This window comes from Balaenoptera acutorostrata, chromosome 1 (genome assembly GCF_949987535.1).
Source record: "Balaenoptera acutorostrata chromosome 1, mBalAcu1.1, whole genome shotgun sequence".
NCBI classification, from domain to species: domain Eukaryota; kingdom Metazoa; phylum Chordata; class Mammalia; order Artiodactyla; family Balaenopteridae; genus Balaenoptera; species Balaenoptera acutorostrata.
The window spans coordinates 82,593,778-82,611,841 of record NC_080064.1 but is presented as its reverse complement, the minus strand read 5'-3'; the positions used below and the strand labels follow the sequence as shown (position 1 = coordinate 82,611,841).

At 33.1% G+C, this 18,064-nt stretch overlaps 1 protein-coding gene across 8 annotated transcripts in view; it reads right to left on the bottom strand.

Annotated features, from left to right (window-relative positions):
- The window catches only part of MTF2 (metal response element binding transcription factor 2), a 79,837-nt gene that overhangs the window by 9,178 nt on the left and 52,595 nt on the right, over positions 1 to 18,064 (bottom strand). For 4 of the 8 annotated variants that reach the window (XR_009009294.1, XM_057553302.1, XM_057553307.1 and 1 more), the window contains 9 exons: positions 16,596 to 16,794; positions 16,393 to 16,474; positions 12,512 to 12,607; positions 12,170 to 12,270; positions 11,633 to 11,781; positions 9,589 to 9,684; positions 8,673 to 8,741; positions 7,698 to 7,821; positions 731 to 798 (listed from right to left, as the gene is read on the bottom strand). Coding sequence is in view for 7 of the 8 variants with exons in the window: in XM_057553302.1 (XP_057409285.1) it covers positions 731 to 798; positions 7,698 to 7,821; positions 8,673 to 8,741; positions 9,589 to 9,684; positions 11,633 to 11,781; positions 12,170 to 12,270; positions 12,512 to 12,607; positions 16,393 to 16,474; positions 16,596 to 16,794 (984 nt within the window). In the remaining variant the exon portion in view is untranslated. Of the gene's footprint in view, positions 1 to 730; positions 799 to 7,697; positions 7,822 to 8,672; positions 8,742 to 9,588; positions 9,685 to 11,632; positions 11,782 to 12,169; positions 12,271 to 12,511; positions 12,608 to 16,388; positions 16,475 to 16,595; positions 16,795 to 18,064 lie in introns of all 8 variants that reach the window. The other 4 variants (XM_007169587.2, XM_028163316.2, XM_057553312.1 and 1 more) reach the window with 4 other exon arrangements.

The following is an 18,064-nucleotide window of genomic DNA, read 5'->3' as shown; positions in this document are numbered from 1 at the left end:
ATGGCACTGTAACTGCTCGTGGCTTTTTGAGCTGGCCTAAAGATCTAGCCACTTGTAATTGTAACATTTTTTAATGAGGAAATGTTGCTAAGTTCAAAAAAAGCAACTTGCTACAAACAAAAATGTTATAATTCAATAGTTGGTTGGAACCAGCATATACATTTAAAAAATTATTTCTATTGCATTTTGAAAATATTTTTAAGAGACATAGATAAGCTGGTTTAAAAAAAAAAGGGAAAGATCTATACAAGAATGTATCAAACAATGTAACTTAATTATCAAAAACAGATCACTAATACTACTATTCTCTAAATGATGGCAATAACTAAACTTAAAACCACAGAAGACCTCAATCATTTAAAAACCCACATTCTCTATACTATATCCCCCTATCTTTTGCATATTCCTACCAGCTAGCAAGATTTTATTTTACTTTCAGTAGATTAAAGTATAAAAACAAGTCATTATTGAGTATGGTTTTTCAACTGAACTGACCAAATTCCCCTGAGACACTGATAATGCCTCCCATCCACCATTCCCAGAGGACTGATCTTCCCTTCTCCAGCCTTTGAGAATCACTGCTTTACTCTGACTGAAAGAGAAGAGGACATTAAAAGGTTTAAAATGGTATGTACTAACTCTATAATCAATCCCACAATTCTTAATGCCATTATTCCTTATACTTACTAAATATCTCCCTCATAGGGATACATAAAATAAATCAACTTACATGGTCTTGTAATCATTTAATGCCTCCAGAACATGCTCATATCTTTCAGATTTTGGTGTGTCTGCCAGCTGTGAAGTATCAAGAAACAATTTAATGCACTATAATTTCATCAATTAGAAATACACAGGTGCTAGATAGAGGCAATGCGATACAGAAGAAAAGTGTACTGACTAGTAGTCAGATCTAAGTTCTAATTCCAGGTCCTCACTGACCAGCTACGTGACCTAAGGCCATTTAAACTCTCAAGGCTTGTTTTCTCACCTATAAAAGAGGGAGTATAAATCCTTCACTAGTTTCTTTACTAATACTTGTATAACTCAAATGATATGCCTGCAAGAACTATAAATTGTAAAATACAATAAAAATGGGATTTTATTATTAATCATTAAATTTATTTTAATTCTATAACCTGGGAAAGTAATAATACATTAGAATTACTTTAATATCAACCATAAAAGCTTCTAATAAATACTAACAGGAAAGAATATAAAAAGTAAGGAGAAACATGCCATTTTATTTCCCAATACTTCTAATACTAATGCAAACCAATAATCTCTATAATTTAAAAAATAATGTAAATTTGGGGATTTTATTTTCATAACAATTATAGACTTTGGTTATTAGCCCTAAACCCCAAAATGGCTCAGTAATTTTTTTATCATCACATACCATTTTAAAACCTAAACATTCAATTCTAGAAAATATTCTATTTTGTTCCAGAAAGTCTCTTTCAGAGTCATTTCTGCCTTTTCTTCAAAGTTTAATGACTAGGGCCCAATAGAAAAACAATTAAGTTATAAAAGACCATCCTCAAAGCTACAAAAACTAAAACAAACAAACAAAAAACTTCCAAAATATCACCACTGACTTTCAAAATTACTACTAGTAATTTTCTTTACCAGTTGAAACTCCCAAAGCTCAGAACTTCTTCAAGTAAAAAGAACAAACAAATGTGTCAAATAGAATATTAGAAGTAGAAGAGACTCATAAAGTCATCTACTTTTATTTTACAGATTAGTCAACAGATGTAAAGGTTAAATTGCTTAAATTCACACTGCTGGTTAGGTAGAGAGCTAGAACATTAACCCAAGTGACAATTAAGTACATTCATTCAACATTCACTGACAGCCCATTCTCAGTGTATTGGGTACTTTAAAAAAAAAAAAAAAAAAAGGAAAAGGCAAAGGAAAGGAAAGGAAGGAAGCTGGTTTGGTGTTCATTCCTCTTAACCCTACCACACCTTCCTATTGTAATTTCTGAAGTGTCCAGTGATAGAAAATTTCTATTAAAGGAGAAATAATGGACTCAGGTTTTACAGTCGGAAAGAGACCCAAGATGTCCATCTAATTCAAGTTTTCATTAATACTTCAATCCCTTTTATAGTACTGAGTCATGCAACCTTTGTTTAAATAGTACCACTAATGAAACCTAATGAAGGAGCCCATTCCACGGGTGGAAAAAACCTTCCTTCCTGGATTCCCTTTTTTATAAGACAGTTCTTCAAATATTTGACAATAGCTATCATGGCTAAGTATAAGATTAAAGTTTTTAAGCAGCCCCATCACATGATTATTTCATATTAAGCTTGGCCAAATAATTCCATCCTCTTCCTGGTCCCCCACTGCCACCTCAACTCTAAAATCTTATTAGATGAACTGCTATCAAGCCAAGTATCCCCCATCATACGCTGCTTCTTCCATACTGTTGTTTGCATATTTAAGCCTAAAAGCAAAATTTTACAACTGTTGTTAATTTGATTTTGTTTTCAGCTCAGTGTTTGAAATGGTCTTTTCTCTTGATTCTGTCACCCTTCTTGAATTGAAGATAGAGACAAAAACAGAACCCTGTGGTTCTCCCTCAAGAATATTTCCAAGCCATTGACTGCTTTTGTTACTATTACTCAATTAGTTACAAATCCTTTTACCTTTTATTTTAACCAGTTCACATTTCGATATCTTATGTGAAACTGAGTTATACTATGTCTACACCATGTGCATTAGCATTTGACATAACAGTGTTGCTTATCATATCAAAAAAGAAACCAGGGTATTTAACATGGTTTATTCTAATAAATTAATGGCATTTTTTTCTTATTGCTTTTTAAATCTTCACAAGCCATATGTATGAAAAATCTGCTCTACAATTTTGCTGACATTCAACAACAGTTTCTAATTTCTCAAATCCACTCCTTTTTACTTTTTGAAAATCACAATGAACTCTCTTTTTTCTTTTGGTACTTATTCTCTGTGGTTTCCCAGAAAGTTTAACTGTAAGTTGCTTCCGCACTCCAGGACTGTTCTGCATAGGACTGTTTATTTCAACTCGCATAATGCAGTCAAGGGTTCCCTTTCTGTATTTTGAAAACAAAGAGTGCAAATATTATAATGTAAATCAAATAAGCTGTATTAGAAGAGCATCATGTTCTAGATCTTCCATCTGACCAGGTTTATAACATATATCTTCAACAGAATAATCATTTTTGTTCCTCCCTCTACAGACACTAATCTCACACTATGTTTTCACTTTCAGGGTTGTATATTTCTGTACAGATATACATGCTATTATGTATAGTTAAAATTCTTCCTTTCAATAAAATACATGCCTCAATTACCAATATTTAATTCCACACCACCGAGGCTTAAGTATACCAAACAGCTTAAGTAATCTGTTTACCAACATATACACTGTATGCTAATATACAACGCAAGGCCCCAAGTACTGTTTTTAACTAGATTTCTTATAATTTTCACTTAAAAGTATTACACCACCTCTACTATACTACATTTTCTCTAGCCAAAACATTGTTTCTGCCATAGTATTGCACTTGAATTTTATCTATGCTTTTCTCCCTACATCCTTCAAGTGAGGCAGCACTCAACACACTGCTCTCCTATCAACCTTTGGGTGTTTAAAATTTAAGACCACAGTTAATAGAAAAGTGGGTTGTCCTTACAGAACTGAAATTTCAAATTACATTAGGAAGCAAAGACAAATGATAATAGGCAGATTCTAAAAAGTATTAATATCTCATTGTAACTCCCAAAAGCAATCTGATACAACCTCATTCTAAACACCTTATTGTATATAAAAACCTTAAGCAACTTTTATTTGGGGTGTCAAATGTTATATTACATATTTTTACTATCTCAAAGAAAATAATTCAAAACACAGCAGTTTCTCAAATAGCTATACTCAGTCTATATGATAATCATTAAGGCACCAAGTCTCAAAGATGTTTAACAAGATCACATAAGGAAATGATACAAAATAATCACTGTATTCTAATATGTTCTAACAATCCTAAAAATAATCAACAAAGAACAAAATATATGATACCTAAATGTTAAATTTGCCTTTCAGTATGTAAGGATATAAAGTTGACCCCTGAACAACAGGGGTTTGAACTGCATGAGTCCACTTATGTACGGATTTTTTTCACTAAATACATACTACAGTACTATACCGCGGTTGGTTGAATCTGCAGGTGCAGAACTGCAGACAGGGCAGGGCGCAGAGGGTCAGTGCCCCTAACCCCGTGTTCTTCAAGAGTCAACTGTACTCTCTAAAATGCACTCTCTAAAATATACTCTCTAAAATTCTAGAGCAAACGTCTTTGTTGTATAATCTATAGTATGTATAGCAAGAACTGATGTTCAAAATGACTTGTGTTCCAAAGTACTCAATTAACCAATACAAGCATACATCCTTTCATTTACCTCACTTTATTGTGCGTCACAGATACTGTGTTTTTTACAAATTGAAGGTTTGTGGCAACCCTGCCTCAAGCAAGTCTATCAGCTCCATTTTTGCAACAGCATTATTTTTAAATTAAGGTATGTATATTGCGCTTTAAAGACATAATGCTATTGTGCACAACAGACTACAATGTAGTGCAAGTATAACTTTTATATGCACTGGGAAACCAAAAAATTCATGATTCTCTTTATTGCGATATTCGTTTTATTGCAGCAGCCTGGAACTGAAACCGCAGTATCTCTGAGGTATGCCTGTAATATACTTAGCATACAGCAATTCTCATGTTTTGAAAGTACAGTTGGCCCTCAGTATCCCTGGGTTCCAACTGCAGAAAATCAATCAGATACTAAGGGCCAACTGTACTACATCATTTTATATAAGGGACTTGAGCAGCCTCAGATTTTGGTATCTGAAGGGGGTCCTGGAACCAATTCCCTATGGATATCAAGGGATAACTGTAATTAATGTTATTTTATAAAAAGATGTTGAATACAAATATAAACAAAAAGAAAATTTTATTAACCTAATTTTGAGTTAGTGACAAAATTCAATTTGCAATTCAATTTCAGGTAACCAAAGATTTACTACTTTAATAATTTGGAATAATACATTATTTGTATTATCTTTGTTTCTATTACCACAAACATTTAGAAGTAAACTAAATGAAAACACTGAATAAATATTACTGACAAATTTTATGGTCTCTTTATCATTAAAACCTCACTCTAAAAACCAATTACAATATTAAGATGAAAATATTAATACAGAGGATTAAAACCTGAACTTCCATCTGTAAATAACTAGTCTGAGGATGGGATGACTAACCTAAGACGTCTGAAATATTTTCTTTTTTTTAGTGCAGAGAAAGAGCAATGAGAAGTGACTAGAAAGTCACTTGTTCTGATAATAAATTTTATGGCTCCCAAAAATGAAAACACTCCTCAGAAAAGTAAAACTTTTCTGTTGTAAAGTTATATTAGATTGTAATCATGTTTTTCTTAATTTTTAAATAAAAAGAGATATATTTTTCCATTTTGGCAAAGAATAAGAAATTGAAATTTCTTATGTGTTAAGACATTATCTCATAGGTTACAGAAAATAAAACATGTACCTATTGCTGACATAAACTTTTTCTGACATGTGTCAGAAGTTCAGTTTGGAACTGAGATACCTGAAATTCATAAACTGAACTTATTTCTTTAAAAACATCTAATTATGGTTTTTATTATTTTCTATTTTCAGCCTCTTCAATAGAATCTAAATTACATTTTTATTTTAATAAAAAATGATAGCATTTGAAATAAATAAAACAACTTGAGTTTGTTTGTTTTTTTGATGTGGACCACTTTTTTAAAGTCTTTATTAAATTTGTTAGAATACTGCTTCTGTTTTTTATGTTTTGGTTTTTTGGCTGCAAGGGATGTGGGATCTTAGCTCCCCCACCAGGGATCGAACCCGCACTCCCTGCACTGGAAGGCGAAGTCTTAACCACTGGACCACCAGGCAAGTCCCAAAACTTGAGTTTTTATATGCATGCCTGCTATCTACGTGAAGTAACCAATGCAGAATTTAATCATGTAAAACATAAAGTATACTAAAAGGAATATAGATGTATCTGCATATGAAGTGCTGAAAGAACCATAGCTAGAAAGCATTTCAAATTAATGTATTAGAACATTAAATATTAAGATGACTATAAAAAACACTATACTTAACAGTGCCTTACACACTTTTCTCTCCCATTACTAATAAGTTTATTAAAATTTATCAAATTTACAAGTCACTCACTTTCTCTCAAAAGTCATCTGAAGAAAGCTTTTAACAGAAAACTTGAGAGTATTATATTCCAATTTCTAACACTCAAAACACCTTAGCTCAACTGATTTTAATAATATCTTTGATTTTAAAATCTAAGTATTCCACAGGTGTTTATTTTATGCAACTGATCTACCACTAACTTTTAAATAAATGTGTATTATGCACTCCTTGATGCCCCATAAAACCCCCAGAACAACAATAACAAAAACTTGATATCTTACTTGATGTGAACCTTATAAACTGCCTCATGTCTAAAAGCTACAAATGCAGAAACTCTTCCTAAATTTCAAATCAGTTTAGTTTTTACCTCAAAAAGTAATGCATGACTAATTCCACATATTATAAAACAAAAAATTTAGTTAATGTCCGTATTTTAATATTTAATATCTGTATTTTAATAATTCTAAATAAATGCTAAAAACAAGGTAAATATTAAAGTTACTCTAGTTATTTTCTTCTTTGTGCTATTCTGTAGTTTCAAAATCTTCAATGAATATGCATTAATTTTTATACTGCTTTTTCAAAAAAAAAACTCTTTGTAAACCAGCATGAGTGGTTACACTTTGCAAACAAAAAGCAAATGAGATGTCAGAATGAGGGGGATAATCTCCAACTCAGGTAGCTTCACTCTCTAACTTAGCTAACACTATTACTGGGTCTCACTATTCCTGGAAGTTAAAGATATATAAGGGAGTACCAACACAAGAGGAAAGAAGAATGTTGGTTATATCTAAGTTTTATTTAGTTATTTATTTATTTTTTGGCTGCACTGGGTCTTGGATGCTGCGCATGAGCTTTTCTCTAGTCGTGGCTAGCTGGGGCTACTCTTTGTTGTGGTGCATGGGCTTCTCATTGTGGTGGCTTCTCTTGTTGCAGAGCACGAGCTCTACGCACATGGGCTTCAGCAGTCACAGCACGCGGGCTCAGTAGTTGTGCCTCGCGGGCTCTAGATCTCAGGCTCAGTAGTTGCTCCACGGCATGTGGGATCTTCCCAGACCAGGGATTGAACCCATGTCCCCTGCATTGGCAGGCGGATTCTTAACCACTGCGCCACCAAGGAAGTCCCCATCTCTAAGTTTAGAGTAAACTTAGAAGAAAAGGAGGAGGAATCATAAGATACCCTAAGGATTTCTCCCTCCCTTCTATCTTTAACTACAGTGATTTTCACTTCAGAAAATGGAAGAATCAAGTAATTTACTTCCTCCTACATTTTTCCTCAAGTCAAGAGGCAACAAACAGGAGAATGAGGGCTATAGCCTCATCAAAGATATTTCTCCCTAACTAAACATAAAATGCTACTTTAGATGTAGGGCTTATACATGTGCGATAGTTGCTTTTAACAAAACAAAAAAGACATTAAGTAGCTAATGAAGTTAGCTCTAAGACCACCTACCTCTCCAGGGTGCAATCTATCCCAGTTTTCATTAATGTATGTCATAAGCTCAAGTTCAGAATCAAAGTATTTCTTCTTGTGAATAACACTTAGGTTGTAAAGGCATAGGTGTGCTATATCTACCCTGGAATCCAAAAATAATCAAAATATATGAAAACAATGTTTTTGGTTATTGTTTAAAAATCACACAATATTTTTATAAAACCAGCAATTAAAAAATCCAAAGTAAAGTATTTAGGTGAACAGAGGGCTAATATCACAAGTCATATTCACAATAAATCATTACATATGAAAATAAATGAAAAACATTAACTAAACATTTAATTTATCCTGAATAGTAAGTAAAAATTAAAAGATATTTGATTTCTTGAAATAAATTCAAAGAGGACCTGATGCTAAGAAAAAATAACTTATGATCTAAAATTTCATGTTTTCACTACTACATAAGCTACAAAATGGATCACACTTTAACAGACTTTATTTTATCTGATTCATGAATTAAATCTTATCTTTTCCTAAAATATGTAAAATATTTGACAAAAATTTCTAAGCACTTACTATAAACATTTTCAGTAAATCTCCAAAATTCATCATACTTCCCATGCCCCAGGATTACTTAACTGAGGCAGAAATTGGCATATTTGTTATAAGACCTTTCTCTGTTCTACTGATGCTATTCTGAAGGTCCAGAAGAACTAGAAACATGAATAAGAATTTTGAAGATCTAAAAGATATCTGAAAGTTACTTTGTATGCCATTAGAAACTGAATGGCCTTATTACTTCAGCAATAAAACTAGATAATCTTTGGGGAAGATGACATCAGGCTTGAGGATAAATACAGGAAAAGAAATAAAGCCAGGCATAAAGAAGAACAAATTTTTATTTAAGCTAAGTAAATGTATATAGAAAGTTTCATCCTGTAGATTTAAAAATATGGCTCTTTTTTGTTCCTTAACAGAAATGTCCATACTTACCATTGTAATGGTAGACGTTTGAGGTATTCTGGTCCAGAACTGCAGACAGAGCAAATAAATGTATAAAACCTAAGGAAAAAAGAAAAGTTATATACTGAGTAATCAAGAGTACATATAAATTATTTAACAATTAAAATTAATATTCAGCAAGTACAAATCCTACAATTGACATAAGGACTTATACACAAAGCAAGATATAATTTGAATCATGACACTGTGATTTAAAGAGTTTCTTTTCCAGTAATGACAAATAATAAAATAGTTTGTATATGGGGGAAAGGGGCAAATTTTTTTTTAACCATTAGAGACCTTCAGAGTTCACATACAGATTGATATACAGGCATAGTTTACTAATGGCTTGTGTGTAACAGGAATTGTGATGACTACTCCCATACACATTGCCACTTTTCAATGCTCAAAACAACATGGTAGAAAAAGCCCAGGAGACAAGCTGACCTTCCTAAGGTCAGAAAGACAATAAATCACATAAGCTAAGATTTAAACCCAGAGTTTTTGATGTTACATTTAGTGCTCTAATTTTTCTTCTAGAGCTCTCTCTGCTATTTCACGTTCTCTTAATCCAAAAAGATATTAGGTCTGTCTTTGAGGTTCTCTGGATTCCCTGGAGGTTCTTTAAAAGAAGGTACCAATGAGAATAGTTTAGAGTACTGCGGGGCAATAGGTGCAAATATATTCACTGGTCAAATACTTAAAAGCTTTCTGCAATAACCAAAAGCACAAAAATTATGTTTTTTTAAAAATTGCATATAATTTAAGTATATTAAACAACATATTCCCCCTAAGGTGAACCTTTTACAAATCACTATTAAAACTACTTTTAGAAATGTGAAAATGAAAAAACATAAATACAATTGTTAAAAGCTAAAAAAAAATCAGTCAAATGCCCTTCTCTCACCTGTCTCCAAATAGCATTGGCTTTTGAAGGCATTGCACACAAGCTTCATGAAACCACTGTTTACATTTGCAGCACTGTAGCATCTTTAAATACCAGCTACAAGAAAAAATTTAAGATTAAAATTACTACCTTTCATGAGGTAAAGTTTAAAAAAAAAAAAAAACGACAAAAGTGACACAGAATATAGTTCTGATTACAGTATCACATTTCTGGTATATTCAGTGTTAAACTTTTTCTTCCCAAAAAGGTTATTAATATTGACCATTTCATTCCTCCTCTCTTTTATTCATGAGAATTTATAAGCTCTTGAAAGCTACATCTACTATTTCTAGTCAGTAAGTGCCTGGGTCCTAAATTAGTAAAGGATCTTTGTCAAGCCTGGGATTTTTTTCACATCAACAGTCTCAGAGGTCACTGATATGTAGAGCTATTTGTCTCATATACCAAATAGCCATAGGCAACTTTATGCCTTCACTGTGTTTCTATTATTCTTGTTCCTTATAATGAAAAGAAAAGGAGTACAGCAATTTAATAAATTTGGTTAACATAACCACAAATCTAATCTAAGACTCCACCAGGTATAAAGGCTTTGTGACAGATTTTGTTCTCTTTCAGATGGCTGAAGATGCTAAAACTGAATCTTCAGCTAAAGATATCCTCTCTTTTTAGTTAGTACATGGTTTTAATATCCTTACTTGCCACCCAAATAACGCTTTTTCTTCAAATAATTCTTTTGCTCAGTAAGTTAGCCCCATGTTAATTTTAAGCCATACACAGGCAAAGGCAAGATGCTACTAGTAAGGTCATTCATTCATCAAAAGACTAATGAATACTATGTTCTAGGTACTCTGTTAGGTGTTAAAGTGTTAGCAATATCAAACATAGTTCATGTAGTCATGGTACTTAAAGAACAATGAACAATCTGCTTCATAAAATAATGTCTATAAACTAAGATGCTAGGTATTAATGAGTAAAGGAGAAAGATCAATCTCTAGGTTCACTGTAGCTCTTATAAATGATTTAAAGAAACCAGAGAGAATGCTTCTTAAATCTGCAGGCAACCAAAAATTGAGAAATGTTATAAAAATGTTAAACCACAAATAAAAATTCCATAAGATCAGAGACAAGGTAGAATGAAGAACTAAAATTTCATTCATTTACATATTCATTTATTCATGTTTTCATCACTGAACATCTTATATGTCCCAGCATTCTTCTAGAGAGCAGCCCTGTCTTAAGAGAAACATGGAGTCTGATAAGATTTAAGAAACCAATAATTATAATTTAATAGAGTTAAATGTAAAGTTATCCACTAACATTTTTTAAAATGTAGTACAAATACATGATGCACAATTTGGTTTAATATCAGCTTGTATGAAAAAAAGAACTAAAAGTTTTAGTTGACCATCTACAAACCCATAATGAGCCAAAAGAATATGATGGGACGACCAGAGGGGTAATACAATCTTTCCTTGCAACAACAGAAGCATAATATCTAGAACTCTAATAGCTTCGTTATATTCTGTCAGACTAGTCCTGGAAACACTGCATTTTGTAATCACGGCACCATTATTTCAAGAGTAAACTTTCAAAAGCTGAAGAGCAACAAAGACAGAGTTTGGAAAACACGTCATAAAGAATGTTTGATAGGAATGGAGATTTTAGCCTAGAAAAGAGAACACTTGGTATGTGAGTCATGGGAGTGGGAAATACGATTACTGGATTTAAGTATTTTAAGAGTTACCTCCTAAGAAAGATAAGATGCATGTGTTTAGTTACAAAGAGCAGAACTAGAACCAGTGATCAGAAGTTAAAGGTAAATTTCTAAACATTCTTAGTTAGAACTCTGACTCACTTATTTAGCAAACATTTAATGATAAAGATGAATAAAACTACAGCCTCTAATCACCCCCCAATTTTCTTTATTGATACTTTCATGCATTTACAATTCACTATCACTCCCATACCATAATCAATAACAAAAATAAAGTGGACAATATAAGCAATTAAAAATTAAGGGCATTAAATAACCATATTTACTTACTCTCCAGGGCCTCCACAATAGCAGTAACATTGCTGGACATTGGTTTTATGACCTGCATCCCATTCAAGGTCTGCCACACTATAGGGTAATGTTTGCTTCATGACTTGCAATGCTTTGGCATTTGGTCCTTTCTTAAGCGCACCACCCCTCTATATTAGAGGGAAAAAGTTATTTAAAAGAGTGAAGGATAAAATTTTAAATACAATTCTATAATTTTAAAATGCTTCTGAAACTTATGAAGAAATTTCCATTCTAAATTTCTTACCATATCACAAACTGTTTGACCAATAATAATCTTTATTTTGTTGTCTTTTCTTTCAAATTATTGCCCCAATTCCAAGACCACTATCAGAAAATAAGTGCAAGAATAGCTGCAAGTCACTTAAGCATCATTAGTCAAACAATAAGCAGTACCTCTTTCTACCTAAGATTGATTGCTCATTTCATTCAAATAAACTTTCAACGTACACAATCATTACGTTGATAGTGCCTTACAAATTCCATTTAGGGCGTTAGCCCAAAACACTTAAAAGATACCTTTGTTGTTGTTGCAAAAACACACTGTCGACAGAGCCATTTTTCATCTGAATCAATCACACTGGAATCAATATGAGGTGTGTGACACAACTGATGATATCCTTAATATCAAAAAAAGCATAAAGCAAATTCTATTTTATTAATAAATACTGCAACACAATTTAAAGAAGGCATTTTAGTATTCTCTTTTCCTACATTAATATATTTACAACTGATGACTAAACTTATGGTAACAGCTTCAAATTACCAATGTAAAGAATTTTTAATCATTAATCTTCAACAGGGGCATTAAGTATGTAATAAAACTTTTCCACAAGATTAAAAAAAAAAATCAATATTTACCTTGGCCACACTTATCACATATAACCATTTCATTGGGAGCTTCTGAATACTCTTCTTGACATATTGTACAGACCATTTCCCCACTTCCAGTGGCTCCTGAAATATTTAAAATATACATAAAGAATTGTTCCATATAACAAAACCACTGTTCTTACTCAGTGAGTAGCCCATATTGGCAATGTCTGTTCCCTAGATCATAATGGTATTTTCTCAAGGCAAAGTACTATACACAAAATGCTCTCTCTCTGCTCCTTATCTGTGTTCTTCCTACCTTTAACTTAAGATGCCTCACTGTCTACATTCATAATTTAATCTGCTTTTTGGCAGAGGGCATAATTTAAACTGCTCTCAGGCAGGATCCCTTACCATTTACTTCCAATATTCCCACCCTCTTGGGAGGCGAGAGAAGGGGATGTTTTGTGAACACTAGAACTACTCTCCAGAACACACACCTACCCATGTACATTACTCACTCACCCTACACTGCCTAACATCATAAGACTAAAGAAAAGGGGCAAGGAAGATCCGCCAATGACTCCCTACTCTCAAGATTCAGAACACTTCTTTTTACTTACTAATTTATAAAAAAGGCTGAACACTAATTATTTGATCTCCAGCTTCTGAAATCTGGAACTATGGTGTCAAACAACGTACCTAAACAATATCCCACTGAAACAAAAGTGAGGGGTTCCAGTTATTAATTACATTTTTTTACCTGAATAGGTAAGTTATTTCTTCCTTAAACATTTTTATTCTAAAAACAATTTTATTCTGCAAAATTTAGAATATAATTTTATCACTTTAGCACAATTATTTCCAATAATCTCTTCTCATGAATTTCAATATACATAGTTAAAATACTAATACATACACTTTATTCACATACCAACAATAATAAAAATGTACCATTTTGTGCTATGAGCCAGCATTGTGTTAGGCTCTTGATATGTATTATTTTAATTCCACCATTTATTAGATACATATCCTATTTATAGAGAAGAATTGAGGCTCAGAAAGATAAAGTAAATAATCCAAGTACCCTCAGTCACAGAGTATCAAGGCTAGGATCCAAACCCAGATACACCAGAGTCCATATCCTCTCCACTGTGAGACGCTTCTTTGCATTAATACTATGTAATGTTTCTTCCATCAAAAGCATTTCTCACACTGTAGTTTTCAAACATATAACTTCTAAAAGCTGTATAATATTCTATCCGGTGGAAAGAACCAAATTTACTTTATTATGACTCTATTCTTAGATATGCAGGTTACCAAATTTTTTGCTTATTCGTTTTTTGCATTTTTCCTTTCTGGTTTTGGCTCTTGTCCTCTCTCCTCTCCTCTCCCAGGCTTTGTTCGCTTGGCTGGATGTGGCTTCCCATAGTTTCTCAGTTTATGGCTCCAGTCAGGAGAGCGACCAGACTGAGCCTAGAACCTCTCAGTCCAAACCTGCAACTTCCTGGAAAAGGACCAACAGCCCTAGATTGTGGTAGGTGCCTGATCTGACTCCCACTATAACCATGTGGACTGGTGTAGGAGAAGGCAGTTCCTCGTAAAAGAGGGTGCTGATCCGGCAAACAATATGTGTTCACCCTCAGGAAACAATCCTGAGGAAGCAGAGAATTGCCTTTACTTGCGAAATCCAACATGTCTTTTTTATCATCAAGTTTACAAAAACTTTCTGTGTAGTTTAGTGGCCTTCTATAGTCTCCCTCACTCTAAACCCAAATGACTATAAAGCCATTTCATCTTAGATATGCCAAATTTTTTGTTGTTGTTAAAATAAAGCTACAGCAAATATTTTTCATCTAGATTTTTTACTTATGAATTATTTCTTTTGAATAAACTGCTACAAATGAGTCTGCTGTATAGATGAAAGCATATAAAATATTTTTATGCATTTAATGCAACTATTAAATATCCAAAATAGAAATTTACATTGCCACCAGCAATGAATCATTTTCACAGAAACCATAACAGTATTAGGTATTAAGATTAAAAATCCTTTTAAAATTATTTAATGGTTTTAATATGCTATCTCCCTGTTGTAATGTACACTTCTTTGACTACTAATATGACTATACATTGTTCCTATTTATGAAAAAATTTTTAAAGAATCTTATTAGATGAGTAAAATTACTATAATTTATTAAGTTATTTTGATATATAACTACTATAAGCAGGATCCTTACAGGAAGAAAACTACTAAAGCTACACTCCACACTGACATCTGCCATATTGCAATTTTCAGGTTCACTTACTCATTCTATATCAACTGCAAGTTACATACATGTGTGCTACTTTCTGGGTGTTACAAAGAGTTAAATGGCCAAGGAGCTATGCTATCTCATTATAAGGATAGTAAAAGGAGCCAGCGAGGAAAAAACAACCACAGACCACTGAACTGATATATTGGATATGCCACATGTAGGACAAGACCCCCTCACTTTCACAACAACTTTCTATCTATGTACAACTGGTTTTCTTCTTCCTTTCTGGAAGGGAGGAAGGATGGGAGGGAGGGAAGAAGACAGAAACACCGACCTATATTTAACCCACAGGAACCTCAAAAAGGTAGAAAAGTTGAAAGGGACACATAGTTAATACAACGGGAACAGAAGCAGTATAACATGTTTCAGTTCCACCAGAGAGAACCATATTTACAAACTAAGAAAAAGGGATAATTCTGTATGCAGGGTAATAAGATCTGTTCAATATCACTGCTGCTGGAGACCTCCTATCTGCCTCCTATTCCTTTTCTCACTGACCCCTCAATTTGAGATTCGAAACGTAAGTTTAGACCTTTAAACTGATCAGTCCTAAAAACTGTAAAAAGTTTCTTTCACTAGAAAGACATTTTACTAGAGTAACAGCTATTGAGTTCTCCACCTAATCCCTGAGTACCATGTATAAAAATGGCAACTAGAACATTCCAATTCCTTTACCAAAACTTTTTTTATTCTTTAAAAAAAAACTAAGAGTGAAATCAAGAAATTGAACACAGCAGTAACCTACCATAAAGTCGCATTTGGGATTCAAATTAAAAACCCAATTGATAAATACTTTACAGAATTTGTCTGTCTCCTTTCTACAGGGGGAGATATAAAAACACCTTAGTGCAGGCCCATTAACCCATTAAAAGGATACCGAAAGTGGGGCTTTAGTGTGCAGCTGAAATACTCAGATTTTTACTATTCATAATTTTTCATAAATAAAGCACTTTCCATGAAAGAGATACCTGAAAAAAATACCTTTATTTAGCAGATTCAAACAACATACAGCAATTATAGCTTGCAAAAATAAAAAGCGTAACAAGAAACATACCTATAACCAAACCAAAGCATACCTGTATTCATTTTTACCTGTACCCAAATACAGCCTCATTTTCCCATCTAAACATAAAAAACCGTAACTAAGCAGTAATTTTAAACTATTCTTATCAATGAATATTTTTAGCATTCTAAAGCTATTTAATAGTCCTAATTCCCCAAAACATCTGGCAAACAGTATGTTCTCAATAAATATTAGCTCTCTATATTACTTTGTACTAATACAGGCAAGTAACAGTAAAGGTGAAACCGTGTTATTCGTATTAGTAACTAAAGTTTTTCTTCAAAGTTCTTAGAAGGGTCCTAACAATAATTTATACATGTGCATCAGTGATGCATCTGTCGTCTAATCTATCTCTACCCTAACAGAGCAATTCTTGTTCTTCTTATGGTCTGTAAAATAGATTATAACTCCTTGAAGACTCTGAAGAATACACTGATTGTTTTAGTTATCTTAATACACTGTACTAAACAGAATACACTAGAAAATGTCAAGCTGAAGAAAATAAAATTTTAGTGTATATCATGTCCAAGGGAAATAGTAGCACCTGCCTGTTTGAATGTCCTTCCAGAGAACCCAGGATTTAGAACTGTCTTCAAATATGATGAAGCAGCTCTGTTTCAATATGTTTATCTGAAATACAGAGGAAAACTTATGGTGATTTCTTTTAAAATCAAAACCACGAAGTTAAATTTCAATTCAATATTATTAAAAGTTTACTGCAGAAACAGCAAAAGATATTAAGGTAACTTGCCTTTTTGATAGTTCCAAGATAAAACAAGCCATCTGACCATCTAGCTAGGACATCCTGACCCTCTTCAAATTTACATGTTGGCTTTTTGACTTTATGTCCATCCTGTAAAGACAGCTTGGTCAAGGATGTTGGGGTCTTTTGGTTTCGACGTAAAGGAGACCGCTTGTGGACCAGTGAATTACCTGCCCCTGTAGAGTCTCTGTTTAGGAAATAAATAACCATATATAAGACTGACTAAAAGGGAGGGGATATCTGTATGTGTATGGCTGATTCACTCTGTTGTGCTGTGGAGGCTAACACAACATTGTAAAGCAACCAAACTCCAATAAAAATTAATAAAATGAAACAAAACAGGACTGATTTACTTATAGAGCTTATTTTATAACAATCATATATTTCATGTGTTAATCAAATTTTTTACTTATTGAAAACCTTACATTTAGGGAAAATATTAACAAGTACCTCAAATCATAAAAACTCTCCAGAAACAAAGAAGTTTAAAACAAAATGATAGCAGTTGTCAATATTCATTCAATGAGGCCAGGATTCAGCAACCACTCCAAGGTAACATATTCAGGGCAGCTCTCATCAAAATGACAGCTGTAAGTTGAAGTGGGTAGGCCATGGTCATGAGAAAAGGATGCCTTGAATCTCATATCTAGGTTTAGATAAACTAAAAGAAGCTGCATGGTATAATTTCATAAGCACTTGATAAAGAATAAAAATGACTAGGCCAACAGATACACACTACTATATGTAAAATAGATAAACAACAAGGACCTACTGTATAGCACAGGAAACAATATTCAATATCTTGTAATAACCTATAATGGGAAAGAATCGGAAAAAGAATACATATATAGGAACTTCCCTGGCAGTGCAGGGTTAAGACTCCAAGCTCCCAATGCAGGGGTCACTGGTCAATCCCTGGTCAGGGAACTAAGACCCCACATGCCATGTGAACAAAAAAAAAAAAAAAAAAAAAAAAAAAAACATACATATACACATATATACATATATGTATAACTGAATCACTTTGCCGTACACATGAAACACTGCAAATCAACTGTACTTCAACTTAAAAAAAGATTATGCCACATGTAGTTAAAACACACTAACCAGTGACTCTGGCTAGTTAGGTATATTCAACTCATTGGAAGGGTAGTCATGACCTACTTACAGGGAATCACTACTGAATTAAGCCTTGTTTATTGATGGGAATGTGTCACAGTCCCTCAAATACGCACACTGGAAGTTTAAAAAAAAAACAACTAAGAGCCACCAATTTCACAAATCATACTCAACTGAGAAGCCAATTATAAGATCACTTACATTTTTTAAGCATAAGACCCCAAAATTACATACTCCAAAATTACATTGTAACTTATATATGTTACTGTATAAACAGCATAGCATACCACCAACAGCTTTCTTAAAGAAAACAAAGCCGTATTTGTTTGGTTTCACTT